Source organism: Scomber scombrus, chromosome 15, assembly GCF_963691925.1.
Source record: "Scomber scombrus chromosome 15, fScoSco1.1, whole genome shotgun sequence".
In the NCBI taxonomy this organism is placed as follows: Eukaryota; Metazoa; Chordata; class Actinopteri; order Scombriformes; family Scombridae; genus Scomber; species Scomber scombrus.
Genome location: NC_084984.1, coordinates 4225878 through 4244150, shown reverse-complemented (window position 1 = coordinate 4244150; position 18273 = coordinate 4225878). Strand labels below are relative to the sequence as shown.

The following is an 18273-nucleotide window of genomic DNA, read 5'->3' as shown; positions in this document are numbered from 1 at the left end:
CAGCTTGAACCGACATCACCGTATCAGGTACATCTATTTGAGTAATGTGTGATTTTAAATGTAATATTACATTAATCATATTTAGACAAATGACGAAGGGGCTGTAATAAATGAGTTTATTTTCTGTGACAGTGTTACCCTCCAGTTTAAACAGTCAGCTGAAATCACTTTTCACAGAGTGAGTGACATTTCAACTTGATGCCAGAGAAAAATAGGAAAAGGATTCGACACAGATAGAGAGGAAATGAAATGTGAGAGAGACAGTGGGTGATGGAAAGATAGTTTCTACATAGAATGTGCAGCGCATAGTTGTTTACTTTGTTGTCTGGTATATACTGTTTATGTGACCAAAAGTGACCAGATTTTTTTTTTTGTTTTGTTCCTTATTCTTGTGATCTTTCAGTTTTACAATCGTTTTTATGCATCAGTCAAAAACATTCTTACTGGGTTATTTTATCTATAAATAGTTTCTTGTTTGAATAACATTTCCAGAAAACATGTCATATCACAATATACTGCACTGTACTGTATATCGACTTTATATGTAAAATGACATTAATGCATTAATGTTTATGTTTTGAAATCATCCTTAGCTTTGCCCTTTAGCCTATGAAAGTCAAATGTTTCAGCTGTAAACGTGTAGATGAATAAGACCCTGACAAACATGAAACCTTCAGGTCACCTGATGTGTATCAGAGGAGGTTAAAATACTCCTTTCTTGGTGTCACGTTTGTTTCAGTTCTAGTCAAACATGTCAGTCTCCACATGACCCATTTAGGCTCCATCTAGAGTCCGGTCCCCCATATGGCTTTGCATGTCGAAGCCTGTATTCGCAGTGTGTGAGATTTGATCCTCAAAAGCTAATTTTAAGAGGTCAGATCACCGTTTGTCCACATCAGGCCTGCCCATTGCTGATTTGCCTCCCATGTGAGTTTATCTATTTAAATCTGTGCCACAGGTACTTTTGCTCCTTCTAAGTGGCATAATGTTTGTTTGTGTGCACACTGGGACCTCAGTGTTTGCTCATCATATTTGATGTTGAAGATTTGAAGCAGCAGTGTGAAATATCTCAGTTCCTTGGTCCAGATGTGACACTGAAAGTGGTTAAAGGTGATTAGAAAAACACAGCAGTCCCAGAGGTGTAGCTTGAGTATGGTGAAAATAGAAATGATACAACAGCAAAAAAAAACCAAAACAATACACTACATCTGATGTTGCACTTTTTTGTTTGGGACTCCCTGCCTGCAGAGCTTACAGTGTGTTAATTGAAGTGACAGAGGGAACTCGTGCTGTTGGCTCCAAGCCAGATAACACTGATTTCATGGCAAGAATGCAGCAGCTTCTAATCCTGGAGAATGCAATAAATATTCATTTAAGTGACTTGACTCCCGTGCAGTATGAGGCTGGCTGCGTCTAACCTGGGAGACTTTTTTAACCAGATGAACATCAGGTCAGGTTGATGCCTCAGGCGAATAATTCAAGTTGGTATGCGTAATGGTTTTATTGTGCAGATAAAGGCTCGAGGAGTATATCATGATAAAGAGAACTGCTTGTGTTTCAGCTAGAAATAATAAAAACTGAAATTTACAAAACATTGTGGCTGACAGGTAATATTTAGGCCATTTAAAAAGCAAAAATGTTAAACATTTAACACCCAGCTTCTAACAGCTGGGTGTTTTATATCACTGTAAAAAAAAGAAGTTGGGGTTTTTATGCATTTTGTGGCTAAAAGGGTGAATTAGTTAACTGAAAAAATAATCAACAGCTTATAAAATCGATAATAAAATGAATTGCTGCATTACAAATTATAAAATGAAGCATCAAATGTTTCTAGTTCAGTGTGAGGTAGATATGCAAGGGCAGACCTTTCTCTTTCTCGCCGTGACTCCACATATAGTGCCTTGTTACTAAGATTACATAACGAATCCCTAAGCAGATGGGTGAGGTCAGATCACAGGGTGTTTGTGACAAGTCGGAGCAGAGCGCAGCCTTAACAGGAGATGTGACAGGACCCTGTGAATTCCATTGTTTTGTGCACAGAGCCAGGAAACACAGAGGGCTTACATTATGCTCATGTCAGCTATTGATTCTGCAGGCTGGGGAACAGAGGAAGAAGAACAGAAGACATATTCTCTCCTCGCTGTCCTCCCCCTCCCTCCTCCCTCTCATCAGTATGCTCCAAGGAGCCGTGGCTCCCATCACGCCATCTTTGCTCCCTGTCTCTGGCCTCGTCTCGTGGTCACCGAACACATCCGACTGATTCTCTCTGTGTGGGCACTCGGTTGAACTTCACTGGCTGGTGCAATAACTTGAGCTAGTTTTATGTTTCCTCACCAGAAGCATCATAGCGTCCACCTCTTTCCTTTTTGACCCTCGAGATATATTTGTTGTGCGGTTAAGACTCCTCACACATTCTCTCCTCCAATATCCAAAATAATGCAGCAACTGAGAAATTTAACCCGCGGCTCTCTTTCGGAGACCGTCATTAATTGGAGCTTTTAGAGTCTACTTCTGTCTAATCATCTCTAACCTCAAAGACTCCTAAGGAGCACTCTCAATAATGTGCTGCCCAGTATCTCTTGCCCCTCCTCTCTCTTTCCCATTCACTCTCTGTCTCATTTTTCTCTCAAAGGAGAATCTCCTTAAGTCATTGTTGGCATAGTAAAGCATATGATAGGGTGGGAATCAATCATTTGTTTCTTGTCAACACAAAGAAGGAAAGGAAAAACCTGAATATGTACAAGAAATGGGAAAGTCATTGAATGGTTTAATAAGTGGAAATTATCTGAATCATATGCTGTGGTGTTCACGGTCACATTTGTGGGAGATTTGTGGTAGACACATCAGTCACGTCTGCTCATGATAGTCATTTCTCAACTACTGGACATCTGTTCCAAGGTGCATTGAAGTTGTTCTTCACTCAACACTTAAAAACTTAATTTTTTTTAAAAATTTGTCACCCATTTGTATATCCAAATGGTTCAAATGTATCATAGAAATGTTTGCATTAAACATGTCAGGAAAAGTTTGTAACACTATACGATTACATATAACACATACTGTAACTTGCTTTGTTAAGACGGCTCCGTGTGGCTGTATTATGCTGGAATAACTTTAAAAGAAGAGTTCCCAAAAACGCACATTTGATGGATTTTTGCAGTCATAAAAAGTGTCCTGGGTCGTGGGCTTGAATATTTCACTCAGAGTAAACATCATATAGCTTTAATTAAGCATCACCACAAGACGATACAAAATATAGATGCTGTGAGACAGTGTGGACTAGGATCATTTTTCTTTCATTACTTTAATACAATTTAAAAAAGAAAAGAGGGGGAAAATGTATGTCAAGGAGTAAATTGAAAAGTAATGTATAAAATGTCATAAAGCTTGAATATGTTTTGTGTTTCTGTAGGCAGGGGCGTCCTCCATGTGGGCATCATGCTGTGGGTTGCTGAACGAGGTGATGGGCACGGGCACGGTGCGGACGCAGCAGCCGGGGTTTGGAGCAGGGGCGGGGCCCTTCCGCTTCGCCCCCAGCGCTGGGTACTCCACCTACCCCCCCACCAGCTCAGGGAGCGCCGGTCAGCTGTGCAAGGCCTGTGGATTGGCCTTCTCTGTCTTCAGGCGCAAGGTAAACAAAAGTTGTTTCAGTGGAAGAAATGATAGCTTGTGGTATGCTGAGGTGGTGGCGAGAGGCAGAGACAGATTTTTCTAAAAAAAAAGATTAATATTAGTGTTTTGACCACTGATCACTTTCTAAAGCAAACTGTATGTTTCGACTAACTGCTTGGTTTCGCTTCATGTCAGCGCGCAGAGACTTGAGACTTCCTTAACAGTCAACATTCAGTCAGAATGATGTAATCGTTGCGTGCAGTGAGAGCAGGGACTCTTCATTCATGATGCATTCGAGGGAATGCTGACATCCATAATTTGCCGGGTCATTTCCAGAGCAGAGATATTTTTGATGCAAAAACATATCACAAAAATATTTATTTGGTTCACAGGGAAATACAAGAAATGTTTATTCATTGTGAACCAAATTGACATGATCTTTTTCAAGGTTTGCATATTATTTTTCTTCAAAGGTCAAATCAATGAAAAAGATTATTTTTAGCAGCCAACTCTAAACTCTATGATTTCAGAGTGTTATTGATGTTGTCAATAAGGAGAGTCACTAGTGAAATACATTTGATAGTAATTTATTTTTTAAATCTTTATATACAGGTTTTTATTCAAATCAGGTTGTCTGAGTGTATATGCAGTTTTACAGCAGTGACCTGTTAACAATTAGACGGCCATTAAGGGAATAGCTTGTGAGGGAGGAGATCGATACCACGCTGTCATGTCTGCAGGGTAATGCACTAGTTACCTTAGCTTAGCATAAAGGCTGGAAACAGGGGAGAACAGCTTTTCTGGCTCTGTCTGAAGGCAACAAAATCCACCACACTATGTACAGTAAAAATGTATATATAGGCAGTATGTTCGCTGTGATGGATAAACAGCATCTGAAGCAAATTTAAAGTCTCCACATCCTGACTTTCATGATGTACTGAATGAAAACTAACGTCTAAAACCTTGTTGCTTTGTTTTGGAAAGTGGTCTACAGTATTGTAAATTTGACTCCACTGGTATGTTACAAAAAGAACTGGTATGGTCCTTATTTATTCACTCTGGCATTTCCAGGGTCTCTGCACAGCTGAATATGTCAGAGTGTAATGGCAGAATCTGTCTGGCAGTGAAAAAGCTGCACTACGGGTTCCTCTCTGCAAGCCTCTTCAGATAACTCATGCTTTTGACGGTGGGTCAACTTCCTGGATGCATTTGTGTGTCAGCGTGATATTTTCATAGTATGGAAAAAAAGGCACGGCAGAGGATTAACAACAAATGATTGAGAGAGAGTCTGTCGTGGTGGAGATGCGCTTCTGGTTAACTAGAGCACACTTATGCACATTTGATAAGAAAAGGTTTACAACCGTGGCCAGGCTCCTTTCCTGCCCATTTGAAGTGTCAATCTACTTGGCTGCTCTCAGGAGACAGTGTTAAGCCTGTTAAATGTCAGACATCAGCAGGAGCTATTGATTATTATTTCCCTTTCTTTAACTATTTCCAAGAAAAGGACTGAGCACACAGGCCGCAGCCACTGTTTCAGATATAACATTATATTGCTGTTATTGCTTATAGTTTATAAGGTTTCTGGTTTCAGTAAAAACATAATTACCCATAGGGCTATATGGGCTGTATTTAGGACTAGATGATACAACCCCTTGTTTGTTTGTGCATACCTTGAGACCTTTGAACAATGATGACATCTCAGAGTTTTCAAGTGGGCATCATCCTTCATCAGCATTATACTGAAGAGCCCTCTACATGGGTACTTTTCAGAACCCAGGTGTTGCCTCTTCTCTTAATCCAGAGCCACTAGCTTGCCCTTTTCGCAGCACTGGAAAGGGCTTTGCAGGAATGGCATTGGGCCTGGCCTCAGATTCTCATTTCCTTAAGCAGCCTGGTAGTTGACATGCCTGCAAAGTCTCTGCAACCAACTTCCACTGGGTGAACCTAAGCTTTCCAGCCACGTTGTTCAGTGTTGGCTTCCAGCTCAGCGTACTTAAGCCTCTTAAATTCACAGGCCTCACCCACAGATTCCTCTAAGGGCACTGTAAGCTCTGTGATGTAGACAGTGCAAAGTGAAGTGGGACCACAAGGTCTGGTCTGAAGTTGGATGTGGCAATGGGAAGTGGGGCTTCTCTTGCATCTCAACCAGTAACTTCCAATCCCCAACTGCTGCTCCCAGTTGCCTGGCCTCTGGTTTTAAAGTACAGGAGTACAGGCCTTGGGTTGCTTTGCACCATCATTGAGAACATTTCTTGCAGATGAAGAATGGGATCACAGAGGAGGCATGCCATTTGGCGCTTTTCCACTACACAGTTCCAGCACGACTGGGCTCGCCTCGGTACGGTTCCAGAACAGACCATTTCCATTACAAAAAAGTACCTACTCAACGTGGGCGGGGTCGTCATAGCACGGCTCCGCAAAACTGCCGTGACTTCATTTTATACACGACACAAAACACATAAACAATGGAGGACATTGAGGCAGTGGTGTACTTGCTGCTGTATGAGGCTTTCTGTCTCACACAAAGCAAGAAAATTGAGCCGTATAGCTGTAACTATGGTTGTAACGTGCTGCCGGTATTTAAAAATGCCCGACGGCTCATGACTCTTCCAGCGACAACTCTTCTGACCAATCAGCGGCCAGCAGTGTGTTGACGTCACATTTTAGTACCGGCTTGGCTCGCTTGGAACCTCACCAGAGCAGGTACTAAAAAAGGACCAGGTACCAGGTACTTTCCCTAGTGGAAACGCAAAAAGAACCGAGGCGAGTCGAGCCGAGTCGTGCTGGAACTGTGTAGTGGAAAAGTGGAATTGACTGTCACCAATCTGCTCTGAAGCCTAGCTGCAAGACACTTCAGTACCTACTTGTGCCACTAGGTGTAACAGCCTTGGGTAAGTCTTGTCTTGTAGCTGACCAGAATGTGCTTCAGATTTGCTGGAAAGTGACAGAGAGGGCATGTAGGATTTTGCTGTGCCATTGGCTGACGTTCTTGGCAGATGGCAGGACATCATATGTGGCTCATAAAGCCGGTTTGAAATGCCTCCATGTCCCACAACTCCTTCCAAGAGAAGTTTCTCTTTTCAACTCCCTCCCACCTCAGGCCCTGCCTCTGCTTTGCTTGAGAAATGACCTTGACACACCTCGCTGCCTGCTCTTGCCAGCACAACTCCTTGTCCACAAGACGTCATTGCTGAGATGGAGTTACCATGTACCAGGATGGTTTTTGTCTCTCCAAGGCCAAGGCATCCTCTTCCTTGCTGCATGTGGCCAATGGTGTCCCTGTGCTTGAGGGCTGACTTTGCCTGCTGCATAACTGCTGATGGAGTCAACTTCCTCCCTGTTGCCAGAGTGGGAACAGTTTGGCATCATCTCCAACCTTATTTTGGTGCACTTCTACTCCTCTGAAACACTGGAGATGAGAAGTTCCAGGTTGCCTTTTCCATAAAACCTTATGTTGAGCTGATCACTCTCTCCTGCTTGTCAACCTTTGAGATTGGGGCCTCCTAGACAGTCAATGGCCACATCAGCCGGGGTCAGAGACAGACTTGAAGATACTATAGCTTCAACCTGCCATGGAGCAAGGATTTGTTGATAATCTGAAGGCTGCTGGCGGTGTCCTGCCTAAGCTGGTTCACTTGGTCTGTCCTTGAGGGTTGCATCATATCAGCGTCTCAGGCTGAAATATAATTTTTTTGAAATCTTTGTCACAATATTAATATTTTTCTGGTCTAGTCTAGTAATTGTTTTCATTAACAGTCAGTCTTTCTATTATGTTATCAGCTTTATTGGCTGTTTACACATACCAGGTTTGTGACATATGACTATTATGTACAAGCAATAGGTGAATAAAATGGATATATACATTTAAAAACAACAAATTGCATTGTAAATTACTTTAAACTGATGTTCAGCACCATCAATTATGTTCCACTGTTGCATTATACTATCACACACACACATAAAACAAACTTCAGTAACTTATTTTGATAGTTTTTCATGACAGTGTGCCATTAGAATCATTCCTTTTCAACATAATAATCTAGTAAAATGACAATTATAGTGTTAGTTAATAAATGATAATATTGAACTATATTCCAGTCCTGATCATCAATATGCTGCGTGTAAAATGAAGTGCTGATGGATCATTCTGGTGCAAATTAAAATTCTGCTTCTGCTGTCAGTACAAACAGCAGCTGCAATGAGTTTCATCATTTGGGTCATTTTTCAAAGCTCAAAGCAGAATAATCCCTTTCAGTAGATGGTTAAGTTATTCATCAAAAGTGACATGGTGGGTAGCCAGTTTTAATATGCTAACAGAAGTCTTCTCTCCCCCGACAGCACATCTGCTGTGATTGTAAGAAGAGTTTCTGCGCCCTGTGCTCAGTACTTCAGGAAAACCTGCGCTGCTGTACAACCTGCCACCTGCTGCGCGGCACGGCCTTTCAGAGGCCTCAGCTCATGCAGCTCAGAGTGAAGGACCTGCGCCAGTACCTGCTGCTGCGCAACATCCCCACCGACACATGCAGGGAGAAAGAGGACCTGGTGGACCTGGTGCTCTGTCATCAGGGGACGAGGGCGACTCAGAGACCAGTGGTAGAGGAGGATGAAGAGGAAGAAGAGGAAGAAGAAGAAGAAGAGGACACACATGAGGAGGAGGAGGAGGAGGAGGAGGAGGAAGAGGAGGAGGAGGAGGATGGAGATGAAGGGGAAGATGACACAGACAGTCTTCACTCACTTCCACCCTTGCACGCTGCCTCACCCCCCTCTGCCACGCGCTCCACCTCTGAACAGTCAGTCCTCTCCGCCTCTCAGGGAGACGTCCTCAGCCCAAGTGACAGCTCAGGGACCACCAGCCAGGTTCGGCAGCTTGCACAAACAGCTGATGTTCAGTGTGTGTCTGCATGCTAAGCTAACACTGTGCAATATGCAGCTACACACACAAACACACATTCACTAATTTACATTCACCGTACTTTCACATCTGTCCTCATTCTATCTAACATAATTAATTTCAAAGGTGAAATCGGCGTATTTGTGTCAGCATGACTGTTTAAAGTCATGAGATTACTTTTTTCTTTCAACTCTCTGACAAACAAAAACCCTCTTGTGCATTTTGTTTTAGATGTCAGTTTCATTCAGTGCATTTCATCTTGTCTTCTACAGTGGAGTTTTCTTTCTCATGGTACTTTGTTCTGAATGAAGTGTTACTCAAGCAAATTTACTACATTTCAGTGTATGTTTTTTTTTCTATATTGACATTGAAAAGCTCAGCACTACAGCGCCGGTCCATGTGACATCTGGAAACAGCTGCATTTGCTGTGTGTGTGTGTGCGTGTGTGTGTGTGTGTGCGTGTGTGTGTGTGTGTGTGCCCACAGACCAGCCAGCAACGCAGCTTAAGCCCTTTGCCTTTTTTAGTTCTGTTACATAGGCTGAGTCTGTTATGTAACAGTCACACAGGTTGAGAACTCCCCACAGCATCACAGCTGCAGCCAAACAACAGAAACAACTACAACCCCCCCCCCCCCCCCCCCCCTCATCTCTTTTGGCTTTAATTCCTGGGGGGTTGATGTAAAATAGGTCATTATGGATAATTGCTATTTTTTAAACAACCCATGGTAAACATGTGATTGTACACTGCAAAAAAAAAGAAAGATATATTGTTATCTAGAAACATGAGAGACAGAGATATTTGCAGTTTTGCTTTTTGCAAGATTGATACAATTTTTGTATAAGTAGCTAAAATAACTAAATAATTCATCTTAATCCAAACAACATAATTTAATCCAAAAATATTTAAAAAAATGTATATTACCAGTCAAGGTGTGTGCAAATGATGTCATGATGTAGATCCCGTTTGTTTTTGTCAGCAGAATTTCTCAAAAATGTGTTAATAGATTTTAATGATATTTGGTAGAAAGTCCGGCTATGCACCAGTGACTAAGTGATTAGTTTTTGGTGTTGATACAGGAATTTTTGATTGCATTTATTCCTTTTCTTCATATGCATTTTCAGTGTTTTCTCATTATTTGTTACAATGAGAGTCTGTCACATATAACCCATGATTGTCTATCATCATGTGTCTTTTCGTGCAGATGAAACACTTCAGCGAATTTTTTATTATTAAAATAACACAAAATTGCAGCTTTTGCAGCCTTGACAGAAATACATGCTCTTTGAGTGCTTTCTAGTACTTTCACATGTTTGAAATGAAACGGTTGAATGAAATCTAACATCAAGTCAAAAGAAACTTTTGCACTCCGGAGAGGTTTGGCACTGTGTGTGTGTGTGTGTGTGTGTGTGTGTGTGTGTGTGTGTGTGTGTGTGTGTGTGTGTGTGTGTGTGTGTGTGTGTGCGTGTGTGCGTGTGTGCGTGCGTGCGTGCGTGCGTGCGTGCGTGCGTGCGTGCGTGCGTGCGTGTGCGTGTCAGAGCTACTGCTGCTCATGTTTTTGTCTCAGAGGAGTCTAGTCAGAGCAAAAGCATGATGTCTGGGTGAGAGCAGGCATCTAGCACCACAACGCTGACAGATACATTATTAACATATCCTCTTTCAGGGAAGATGGTGTGTGAGGAAGTCTGACCGGAGTGGGTAGAAAGGTTGAATGAGTAAAAATGGTTTATTCTGTCCAGTGTACCAAAAAAAACAAGTGTCTCAAAAAAGAAATAATACGAGCAAATTTAGCTGGCTTAACTCAGGATAACTAAAGCTAAGGCATCAACACAGCTACACTGTCATCCTTGATTCCTACAACAATACATTAATTTAAATACTTGTCTGTCTTGATTAAACCATAAATGCAGGTGTAAATGTAACAATGTTAAACCAGGCGGGGAGTTCTGGTCCTCTGAAATGATGCGAACGCGAAAGTAATTTAAAACTGCATTCTATCAAAAGGCCACCAGGGGGCGACCGTTTTGGTGTCAAAAGGACTTCCGTCTCTATACGAGTCAATGGAGAATTCACCAACTTCTCACTTGATTTGTAACCTCAGTAAACGTTTTCAAAATGTGTTTATGGTCTCAATCGCTAGTTTAAAGCCTTCTTCAATGCAGTATGATCTTCATTTGGGACATTTTGGCCTCCCTGATTTTATATTTGACGATAAAGCAGGGTATGCATTAGGGCGTGGCTACGTCGTGATTGACAGGTTGATTGATTCACAGGTTCAGGAGGGCGCCTCATGCTACTCCTGATGCCCATATAAGTAGAATCCGTGTTTTTTTTTACCCGGCATGCACCGGAAATATTCAAGATGGCGCTGCTCAGATCCGATACTATTCGCTTCCAAGCAGCAGGCCACAAACCAATGGGTGACGTCACGGATGTTACGTCCATTTTATATACAGTCTATGTGTTAAACACAAACAAAACCTGGGAAGATATGTTAAAGCAATGCATATACTGGCTAAACAAACGAGTGACAAGTATGGAAAGAAATATAAAGTTTAATGAGGAGTAAAGGTTTTGTCTCACCTGCTTGGTCACACGGTGGTCTACTGGAATGTGCTGAAGCAGAGCGAGACAGAAACAGACAGCAGGAGAGAGAGAGAGAGAGAGAGATTTTACTTTCATGGCACAGAAACAGAGACTCCAGCATGATATCACACAGTTATAGCATATTTCAGCCCCTTCACAAGCTCTCTTTTGTCGAGCAGATAAAAGAATAAAGAGATGATATCTTGTGTTCAAAGCACATTTAATGGCTGAGAATACAGAGCACTACACTCACACCAAACAGGGTCTGCTTTGTAGCTCCATTTTATTCTCCTTTCATCCTGCATATTCCTGACCCCCACCTTCAAAGAGCATAATTGCCTGCTGAGTTAGGAGCAGCTGCAAAATGAGCTGAGACAATGTTTAAACACCTTTTATTGTTTCATTAGATCCTAAGCAGCTGCACACAGAATTTAAACATAATTACAATAACAATATTGATAGTCATATGGAGCTTAGATGAAATTATCATTTGTAATCAGGCCACAGTACATCTTGGGATAGTGTTGAGGAATGTAAATGAACAGATCTAAAAAAGGACAGGATGTACTTTAATTAGCATTTATCTAGTTTAGTGTCAGTTCTTTTGACACTATGAATTAAATGTCCTATTATTACACATCATTTCACTTTGACACTGTTGCTGATGAGTTGTTTGTATCTTGTTTACACAGCAGTGGAGTGGTGGAGTTAAAACTAACTTCAGTGTGTTGATTTCTCACACAGGAGCATGAGGATACTCCAACAGCTTCCCTCTTGAACCTGGAGCCTACTGAAAATATCATAGATGTACGACACTTGCTTCTTTTTTTTTTTTGCACATGGGTCAATGACGTATAAGGATTTTCAACAACTCAATTGTAGAATAATAAAAACAAGCATATCTAATGCAGTAGTTCAAACATTCAGAATGTTGTGTACCTGAAAATCCATATTATAAATGTGAAATTAAGTGATTTTAGTGGGTTTTCAAAATTAATTGGCACTGGCCTTAAAAAAAGTCATGTGGTGCGACCATGATTCATCTTGAAATAAATTAATTTACTTAACACGCTTCACATCTTTTTTTTTAACAAGTTTTCAGTAATATAAAGTGTTTGGAAACAAAGTATTTGCATTTTTTTTTTTTTTTTTTTGTAAATGATGATCTTTTATTTATATAAGATATTTCAAGATGAATCATGGTCGCACCACATGACTTTTTTTAAGGCCAGTGCCAATTAATCTTGAAAAACCCACTAAAAGCACTTTCACATTATAATATGGATTTTCAGGTACACAACATTCTGAATGTTTGAACTACTGCATTAGATATGCTTGTTTTTATTATTCTAAAATTGAGTTGTTGTAAATCTTTATACGTCATTGACCCACATTCACAGTACTGAGCAAGTTATTGTAGTGTAATGAAGTTTTCAGGATAAGCCGCCAGTCGTGCCACTGATTTACTGACCGCAACTCCATTTCTTGTGCGGGTTGTAGGTCAGTCCGGCGACACAGAGGAGGATCCGGGCCTCGCTGTCCGATCTGGACAATGAAGAGGCGATAGAGAACCTCTCCGTCCGACAGCTGAAAGAAATTCTCGCAAAGAACTTTGTCAATTACTCCGGCTGCTGCGAGAAGTGGGAGCTGCTGGAGCGAGTGCATCGACTCTACAGAGAGAACGAGCAGAACAGGAAATCCAGTTAGCACTTTTAATTTTCATTTTTGCATCTAAATTTCATATTTTAATGTTCTGCAAATGACAAATGCTTTTTTTTCTCTCCTTTTCTTACAGTGGAAAATGTGAGCATAACCGCAGGTAATTATTGTTGTTTATCTTATTTCTCAAGTTTCAAACATTACATTAGACCTTTAATGCATTTCTAATATTAACACTTATAATTTAAATGCAAATGCAGTCAACTCCAACTAGGGATGCAAATGTTAAACAATTTCTTTAACCAATAGTTCATCACTTCAAAGTTAAAGTATTAATACCTATTAAATATTTCATTATAAGAAAATCCCTGCATTTAAAATCTTACTTATTTTGCAGAAAATGTGCCAGATTATCTGCAAAATTTGTACTTTTGCTTTAATACATGATTACTTACCTATAATGGGTTAATCATTGACATCCCTAGCCCCATCCTGTTATGTGATTTTTTAAAAAGTTTTAATTTTAACAATGTTTTATTTTATAGGGAAAATTCACTGTTTCTTACATTAATAGATTTTCTTTATCGCTTCCCATTCTTATCTATAAAGTGGTTGCATATCCTCCACCTCTCTGCAACAGTGGAGTTGGAGGTAAGACATTTATGTAAAAAGCCACGGCACCCTCTCCATCTCTCCATTAGCAGATATCACACATTGCACCCCTCTAAAGGCATGCCAGGGCCATTCTGTCCACTTCATCCTTTACATCATCCTGTATTTATCACATTATGGTGTGTTGAGTCATTAAATCCTGCCTGATTCAGTGTCTCCACATTCTGTCACTCGTGTTTCTCGTCTAGTTTGCATCATCTCATTTTATTCCCGAAGGACCGCTTTTCATCCTTTCATTAATGCAGTCTCTAAGAGCTTTTACCTCTTGATGAACCATCATATTACTTCAGTGGCAGCATGTCTCCGTCAGGTGTAATTACATTGTCAAATATCCTAGAGGCACTCTTGTTGATATTAAGGACTTGAGGATCATATTAGCACAATTAAAAGCCGGGACAGCAGACAGGCGGCTGCTCTGTTGGCTTTTTCCCGACACACGTGATGTGAGCAGTGGGAGCCAAATGTAGGCCAGTGAGTTAGCTCCAGATTTGTGATACATAATTTGCTTTTTGTGATCTTTGGTTTATTCAGTAATTTTTACTTCAAATAAAAGTAACATCCTTTATCGATAATGTTTAACCTAGTTGTGAATATTCACTCATTCACATTTTTTGTGCTCCGGTATTGTCAGTGATTGTTTTTAACAGAACCATTTAATGCTGTTAATATCACCACAGGGTCCATTAAGTAGCTGTTCTGGAGCTTTCAACCATATCACATGATCATCAGATGAAGTTTTCACTTTTGTTAATTGTAAAATTTCAATTTTTTTTTTTTGAGCACTTGTTGGCTTGAAAGCTAAGGTCCGATTGAGGTTCAGTTTAAGGCTGTTATCCCTAATTAATGGCGGATAGAAATGATTAATGTTAAGAGTTACAGTTTATCTCAACTTCTAATGCAGGTGCCTGGCAGTTTTGCTGCTTTATCTTTATGTGACAGCAAATGACACGCTCCTACATTACATATAACTAATATATGTAATATGTTGTTTGGCTCCTTTAGCAGAATTAAACTGAGCATCTAATATAGCAAAGCAGTTCTGTAGGACTGATGGGGAATTTTTTATATTTGTGCAATGCTAACAAAACATTATGTCAAACAAGCTTGGACTTTAAATGATAGGTCTGGTGATTTTCTATATTTTTCTTATAGTTAACAGATGTCATGTGCAGAGACAAACAATTCGTCCTACTTACAAGTATTGTGTGTTTATCCAAAGCCTCATATATCATTCTCCTCTGTTGCCTTTTAGATTACAGTCAGCAAAGCACAGGAAAATGGTTCCAAAGACATTTTCATTCTCAAGGGGGTCGTTCTGTGTACAGACACACCACCTCGTTGTGCAACATATCTCAACCTTTTGACTTTGTATTAGCCAAGAGGTTGTGATATGTAGCACAACGAGCTATACATGGAACTACTCTCTGGAGAATGAAAATGTGATTGCTGTTACTAGTCTGCAGGGTGAAGGAACATGTTGTCTAGTGCAGCTGTGTAGCTCGCTGACCTGTTTCAAGTAGTAGTCAACATCAAAGGCCTCCAGCACAGTGGGATATGATATATCAGGCTCTGGATATCCACACAATACTTTTAAGTAGGATCAATTAATTTTTAGGCTCTGCACACAGCATTTGTTGACAATAAGACAAATATAGAAAATTGCCTAAATTGTTTGTTTATTATTTGTTTCATTCATTATAGTGTATGATGTGCTTATGTTCATTATTCTCAGGCTGCAGTAGCTTAAAGGTGCAATATACAACATTCAGCACCACTAGTATTGCATTATAGCACAAGCTTCTCAGACCAAAACAAACATGCGGCCCCTGAGAAGACAGTTCACGAAACGGACACAGGAGAACATGGAGGGGCTCACAGGCACTAACATGCACAAGCCAGCCAGCCAGCCAGCCAGCCAGCCAGCCAGCCAGCCAGCCAGACCAGCTATCAAAACAAAGAACAAAGGATTACAAAACACACAGGGATGTGACTTCATTCTCTGTCCAAGACGCCATTACCGTACTACATTTTTACATATCAAGTAGTTGTTTGCTGACATCTAGTGGGGCTGAATGTCATATATTGCACTTAAGTTAGGTGCTGTAAAACTGAACAGCTGACTCCATACACTTTGTTAATGAGCCTCCAGAGAATTATTGTAACTGAGGATAACTTTTTACATCCACAGATGGTGTTAAAGCTCAGCTGGCCGCTGATGAAAACCTGTGTCGCATCTGCATGGACGCCATCATCGACTGTGTGCTCCTGGAGTGTGGTCACATGGTAACCTGCACCAAATGTGGGAAGAGGATGAGCGAGTGCCCCATCTGCAGGCAGTACGTAGTGCGGGCTGTGCACGTCTTCAAGTCCTAAAACTCTGTGTGCGTGCGCATGGCCTGAGCCCTGAATTTATCACTGAGGATGAACTGCGGTGCATGACGTCTCCCAGGGTCTAATGCTGCAGCGGGCGTGAGCAAGTTCCCGGTCTTTGAAAACCAGACTGTTGCCTCTGGCCTACCACGGTTAACCCCCTCCCCTCTCCACTCTAACTAACTTATGTTCCAGTCCCTCTTCCCCTGGTGGACCATCATCAGCTGCACCGGGACACTCACTCGTTCTCTCTTCGGTCTGTTAAACACACAGCAGAACCACCTGCCGTCACTTCCTACTCTCCATTCTCTGTTGTGTTTCAGTTTAGAGGTCAGATTTTACTTGCAGGAGACGAGTAGAGGTGGTCCCACGGATACTTGAAGTGGATCGGGTTGTTATGTGTGGTGAAAAGAAGCGGAAAAATATCAGATCCCAGGGTTAGAGTCAATATGGTTTACACAGTCATGCCACATGACAACGTGTGATTTCCCTCAGTGTTCTTTAGGATGTGCAATATCAGAAAAAAAAGAGACTTACATGTGTTTTTAGAAAACGTCTAATATTCATTAATCCGAACACCACACGCACAGAGTCATCTCGTCTCACGCAGGAGGGTGTAAGGTGCCAAATGACATGCCTTCAGTCAATATTTGGTTAAAATTTCACAGCATATGCATCTCATAACCAGCAAGCTTGGTGTGATAGTTAGCTCTATTTTTCTCAAATGAACATTAGGAAATAAAGTGTGTACGTGTACGCCTTTTAACACTTAAAGCGTGTGAAGGATGTGATTGTTTTGCCATTTCCTCATCTAAGATGAAGTGCACAGATGTGATTTCTGCTGGCTGCTGCTGAAGACGGTGACCCACTACTGGGTCACTCAACATGCTGCACTCACATGCCTCTTACATCTGTTGAGCATCATTTTTAACTTTTGAAGGTTTGACCAAAAAAAAATAAAAAAATCCTAACTCTCTCTCGAGCTTTTTCTGGAGCTTTCACCCACATTTTACGTCATGGACACGATTAATCTGTAATCACGGTCGTGTATGAACCTCTGTCTCTGTGGCGTCATATGCGAGGATGACCAAGAGATGTGGCTGAAAGCTCTGGAAAAAGCTAATACTGTAAGTGGACCTTGAGTTAAGACTACTTTTGTGTAGCTAAACTGTTTTCAAGACTTATTCCTCTTTGATTTTTAAATAACATCCACCAAGCAATACCATTTGTGTTGTCCGTTTATGTCAAACCTTAGGTAGGTAACAGGTGCTACTTCCTCTGTTCTGAGTTTCACATCAACGTACCACCTTTCGTCATGTCATCTAGGCGTCCTTCCAAAAATACCCATTACGCAGTGAGACATAGAGGAAGCCTGGTTTACTTTAACCTGTTATGCAAAGAAACACTTTCTTGTTTTCTTGTCATGAGATCCAGTTTACTCAGATGTCACTAAAATATCTGTGTACAGTATGCCTGTGATATGTTTTTAAAAAATAAGCTGATGTTACTGTAAGTGAATTGCATAGATAGCTTTTATTGTTGTTTACTGATAAGTTATTAAATGTATATTTTTCCATTTACTTGGGAGACGACCTAATTTAAAATTCTAATCAAGAGGTTTTAAAAGTGAACATTTTTCAGAATGTATTTCTGCTGGTTTTGGTCAGACGAGCTCCTCAGTCCTCTGACCGTGTCACTCACTCACCATTAAAGATGCGTCATGGTCCCGCTTGTCGTCGTCTGCTTCAGATCCCGAACTGACAGACAACCACGCACCGTAACAGACATTGTGACTCTGTAAAGCCTGTTCGTCAAATGCTGCTGTTTCTCAAAGATGTCATTCAGGGGCAGCTACAGTATTATCAGAGTAGGAGGGTTTATCGTGAACACTCATTATCCTGGATCTTTATATTTTGGAATGTTGAACCTTTTTATTTTGGTAAACGAGAGAAAATGATTTATTATTAGATTCAATAAAATGCAGTACTACAAACCAGAAAGTAAAACCCTGCTCTTCCTTTTTAATCGATGATACATTGGATTAGATTTAGCACATTTAACACAGTGACTCAGATGTGGATCCATTTTCATTGATAAATAATTCAAATCTTGTAACAATATTCCAGTATGAAACTACAGTATAATCATGTTTCTTATTTATAGCAAAACTCTTTGCATAAAAAAGCCAAACTCACACACAGCTCAGTATTTAAAATGAATTTAATATCTCAAAGGCTGACTTAACTCTTGCTAGAGGCTTTACATGTACATTATGTACAGATAGAACATTTACAGTAATGTAGTAAAATATTTCATGGAGACATGGTCATTTAATAAAAAAACAAACAAATAAACAAAATGTAAACCCTCCACTGAATTGTATCAACAACAAACCTTTTAAAGATTTTAAAAGACTTTTTAAAAAAGTTTCATTTTTAAAGATCAAGAAAAATGCAAACCTATGAAACCGTTAAACTGTCCTGAA

At 40.6% G+C, this 18273-nt stretch overlaps 1 protein-coding gene across 1 annotated transcript; it reads left to right on the top strand.

The window, feature by feature from the left end:
* Positions 1-1936: 1936 nt before the first annotated feature.
* On the top strand, positions 1937-15791 carry rnf34b (ring finger protein 34b). Its single transcript, XM_062435163.1, has 9 exons — positions 1937-1945; positions 2041-2268; positions 3413-3631; positions 7951-8469; positions 11832-11894; positions 12588-12789; positions 12883-12906; positions 13356-13397; positions 15607-15791. The coding sequence occupies exons 1-9, from the start codon at positions 1937-1939 to the stop codon at positions 15789-15791; spliced, it is 1491 nt and encodes a 496-aa protein (XP_062291147.1).
* Positions 15792-18273: the final 2482 nt, after the last annotated feature.